Source organism: Austrofundulus limnaeus, unplaced genomic scaffold (assembly GCF_001266775.1).
Source record: "Austrofundulus limnaeus strain Quisiro unplaced genomic scaffold, Austrofundulus_limnaeus-1.0 Scaffold87, whole genome shotgun sequence".
Classification (NCBI taxonomy): domain Eukaryota; kingdom Metazoa; phylum Chordata; class Actinopteri; order Cyprinodontiformes; family Rivulidae; genus Austrofundulus; species Austrofundulus limnaeus.
The window spans coordinates 1,275,893-1,280,458 of NW_013952489.1; the positions used below are offsets into that span (position 1 = coordinate 1,275,893).

General features: G+C 34.5%; 1 protein-coding gene across 2 annotated transcripts in view; it reads left to right on the plus strand.

Moving 5' to 3' along the window:
* The window catches only part of LOC106520078 (calcitonin gene-related peptide type 1 receptor), a 17,090-nt gene that overhangs the window by 9,625 nt on the left and 2,899 nt on the right, over positions 1-4,566 (plus strand). Inside the window, exons 3-9 of one of the 2 annotated variants that reach the window (XM_014012004.1) lie at positions 468-603; positions 779-886; positions 2,822-2,934; positions 3,020-3,114; positions 3,765-3,870; positions 3,968-4,121; positions 4,207-4,267. In XM_014012004.1, the coding sequence (XP_013867458.1) occupies positions 468-603; positions 779-886; positions 2,822-2,934; positions 3,020-3,114; positions 3,765-3,870; positions 3,968-4,121; positions 4,207-4,267 (773 nt within the window). The remainder of the gene's footprint in view (positions 1-467; positions 604-778; positions 887-2,821; positions 2,935-3,019; positions 3,115-3,764; positions 3,871-3,967; positions 4,122-4,206; positions 4,268-4,566) is intronic. The other variant, XM_014012005.1, reaches the window with a different exon arrangement.

Here is a 4,566-nt window from a genome sequence, read left to right on the forward strand (position 1 = left end):
ATATACGACAGGTCTGGACCACTCGTGAATTTTGTTCGTATCTGAAAAAAATCTTAGAAAACGAAAACATTGGTGAATGACACAAATTCTCCTAAATCACTCGTACGCACAACTTAAGAACAAATCTGTGCGTACCAACGGTTCTTGCATGAGGCCCAATTAGTTTATGATATTGAAATTTCTTTGTGACATTTAGAAACTATGTTTTGTACAAGTGAAACTGATTATTTTATGGATAGGTACAATCTTTGGTTTGTTTTCTTTTCAATTGCATAAACGTTCAATCTAATAATTGTTTTAAATTTGTAGCTTTTTTGACACATCATTCTACAAAACGTTCTATCCATAAGAAATGAACTGTAACCAATTTCCAGGAGTTTGTCAGTTTTTTTTCTGCTTGAATTGCAGTTTATTGGAAAACCCCTGACATTTTCTTCTGTGCTTTTTTATTTCGTGTAATTCCTCAGCTGTTGCTGGTGGCATCATCTGAAATTGCAAATATGGCTCATATAAGTGAGGAGCAGCGGAGCAAGATTGCCAAGGCCCAATTCCAATGTTTCCAGAAGATTACGAAAGAATCTCATCGCAAAACAAAAACCTCTGGTGAGCAGAGGTGGAGAAAACATGACACTGTAAAAATGCAGACTTAGAAACGAGCCCAAAGTAACTTACAGAACATTTTCAGCTAATCTTTGAATTGTTCAAATGGAAAACAGAGTTTGTAATTGTCATTGTGTTGATAACTCATTACAGTTTGTGTTTCCTGTGTTTTAATCAGAGTTGGTGTGCAATACAACATGGGATGGTTGGCTCTGCTGGGATGAAGCTGAAGCTGGGGAGAAAGAACAGAACTGTCCGGGCTACTTTAGAAATTTTGACACTCAAGGTTAATTTCTGAATTCTTGTTGAAACTGCAAAGATCTTGGAAATGTTTAAATCTATGGGATTTATGTGCATCTGTGAAAGAATACCTAAAAGTTGAAAAAAAAAAAAAAAGAAAACAAAACAAAGGTTAGAGTCTGTGTGTAGAATTAGAAGGGAAGGGAAAATGTTTTTTTGATTATGGAAGACATTTTAACAACATTTTTTGTCACAAACATCAACCACGCAAAACTATTTGCAAAGTTTAAAAATGTCAAAGTTTCATAACATTTGAAAAACAGTAATTTTACTAGTTTAAAATACAATGAAAAACAACAAAATGAAACATATCAAAACTAAACAACGAAATTCAATGTTTTACTTTTAAAGATAATTTGTAATTGTTGTAGACTGGAGAGTGCCAGGCTAATGATTTCTGACTCTTTTCCATGCTAGGTAAAGTTAATAAACCATTTTGTACTTACAAATGCACAACGTGGCCAGGTTACAGGTCATTTGGGATCAATTTTAAGGTAGCTGTGAAAACGCCCTTTGAAATTGAAGTGATACATTTTTGTTGTTCCTTAGACCTGATGTATTTGCTATAAATGAATCTGAGATTTTTCATAAACTTCTTTAATTTTTGAGCTTGTTTTGGTGACGTTTTTGTTAGTTGAAATATATTGTAATGCATGGGCAGAAGTGGATTTAGTAACGTAGTGAGCACCTGTAGGACCTGAAATATTCCAATATTTTGAGTATCTTGTGGCTTGCTCAGTTCATATGTGGGTAAAATCAGATGAGAAGAATTCAGTTTAAAATGAATTGAAAGACTAAAAAACAACAATGAAATGTGTTTATATTTATTGGTAAATGCATAAAATGATGTAAATTAAAATTGTTGAAAATTGTCATATGTTACAAAATTCTATTTTTATAAATAAAACCTTAAAATAGGAATTTATATTATAGAACCCTTTGTCAAAAAACAAGGGGTCTGTAATATGATTCACCACAGGACACATGCATTCACACGCCAATATTTCACGTCATCCAGTGTTTTCTTTTCTATAATTTGCAAACAACAGCAACTATGACGGCTCAGTGGTTAGCACCGATGCCCCACGGCAAGAAGGTCCTGGGTTCAATCCCCGGTTCGGACCTGGGGTCTTTCTGTGTGGAGTTTGCATGTTCTCCTCGTGATTGCGTGGGTTTTCTCTGGGTACTTCTGTTTCCCCCACCCACAAAAACATGTACAACAGGTTGCCTTAAGGCCCAGGCCTCCCTTGAAAAAGAGATCTGAGATCTCAATGGGACTTGTCTGGTAAAATAACGGTAAACAAATAAAAATAAAATAATAAAAAATAAATAGGGAAAACATGGTTACATCTGTCAAATAAAATAGCAATGGATGTTTGTTCATGTGACCCATGACCCCCACAATGCCGTACGGTGTGTGCACAAAATACTACAAAATTCATTCCCAGCTGTATCTGTGCCACGTACCATTAAAAAAAGTCACATTAAGTGCATATGTTTTATTTTTTTATGTTAAAACATAAAATAGACATAGAAAACTCATAATTTGAACAAAAAGCAAAAGTGTATATGTTAGCACAAATTGCACCAATTTGTGTGCCTGATGCTCAAACCTAAGCAGTGAAAGAACATCTTAAACAAGTTATGATTGAACTGTTTAGTCTTTGACATAGTAAAAAAATAATTTGAGACTATTTACTTAGTAATAGTAACTACAAAGTTGTAACTTTGTAACTAAATGTTACTTATTCTTGCAGTTTGTGAACTGGTGCAAAACTGTGTTGAAATGTGAGATATTTTGTTTGGGATTTGATGTAAAATAATTCAGATTCCTGAAAGATTTATTTGCAGTTACAGAAAAGGTTATGATTTTATTTCATAAGATTTTTTTTTTGCCATAAATTTGACATTTTGTAAACAGCAATGGCATCCAAGATCTGCACTGACACCGGTGAGTGGGGACGGCACCCGGAAAGCAACAGAACATGGACAGATTACCTGAGCTGTCCATCAAATGTTACATCACATGGCACGGTAAGAAGAAAGTAGATACAATGTAAGAAGATCTTTTAGCTGCAGGAGCATTGATAAATAAATATGTTATTATTATCTTTTCCAGCAGGCAGCGATGACTCACCTGTACTTGATTATGATTGGTCATGGACTGTCCCTCATATCTCTCATCATCTCATTAGGAATATTTTTCTATTTTAAGTAAGTTGTCTTCATTCAAGCTGAAATGTATTATTGTGCAGACACAAGCTATTTCTATAGAAGAGGGTAAGGGCCATGGTGAGAAAAAAAATCTAAATTCATATTTTAATCTCAGCATGATGAGAAAAAAATCAGAATTCTGACCTTTTTCTCAGAATTATGACTCTAATCTCAAAATTTCAGACTAAAAGAATTCTGAGGAAAAAGGCAGAACTCTGAGATTAAAGGCATAAACCTGAGATTCAAGTCAGAATATTGACTTGAATCTGAGAATTCTAAGAAAAAAAGTCAGAATTTTGAGAAAAATGTCAGAATTCTATCTTTAATATCAAATTTTCAGAATTATAAGAAAATAGTCTAAACTAAAAATTTAAATCAATAAGCTGAGATTCAATCAGAAGATTGACATGAATTTTAGAATTATTAGAAAAAAGTCACAACTCTCAAATTTGAGTCAAAATTTTGAGAAAAATGTCAGAATTCTGACTTTACTCTCAGAAATCTGTTATTTTTCCTCAGAATTTTGAGCAAAAAAAAAAAACCAATCAGCGTTCTAAAAAATGTTTTGGTCCTAATCCTCTTCCACAAATTACTTTATGACATCAGGTACTGTCTAATACTGTCTAATATGTATTTTTTATTCCTCTCAGGACGTTGAGCTGCCAGAGGATAACTCTTCACAAAAACCTTTTCCTTTCATTTGTGCTGAACTCAGTCATCACTATTGTGTGGTTCTCTGTAAAGAAGGAAGATTCTGTGAGTAATCAGATTAGTCTTTACAGTAAATAAGGTTTGTTTCTCTGCATAGAATGTTGTAAAAGACTGTGTTTTTCTGTGCTTTTTGTCCTTCCAGGACACCTGTAAACTTCTGGCATTCATTCAAATGTACATAATGAGCTGTAACTACTTCTGGATGCTCTGTGAGGGCATCTACCTGCACACTCTGATTGTTGTGGCAGTGTTTGCAGAAAAACAGCATCTTATATGGTATTATCTGCTCGGCTGGGGTAAGTTCAACTGCAAGGTAATTAAAAAAACAACTTGCACTTTTTCTGAAAGCAGCTCACAAATGTCTTAAACTTGATTTTACAGGTTTTCCACTCGTGCCAGCGATAATCTATTCAATTGCACGTCATTGCTACTACAATGACAAGTGAGTCTTTTTATGATCCATGCTGCACATATCGTGCATTACCATGAAAGATGAGCAATCATGTAATGCCTGTTTGTTTATATTTGTTTGTTAGCAAAATTTCTCAAGCCATTTGATGGAGTTTATTGAAACTCTGTAATCATTCAGTGTGCTTCATACATGTCAACACCTTCAGTTGTTCACCTGTGCAATGACCTTTAGAAATCTGTGAATTTCACCAAAAAGCATTGGACTCTCACATGACACAGGGTTGTGGGGCTGTGGAGGTGGGTGGAGTGTCGCTAGGGGTGGGGTTGGGG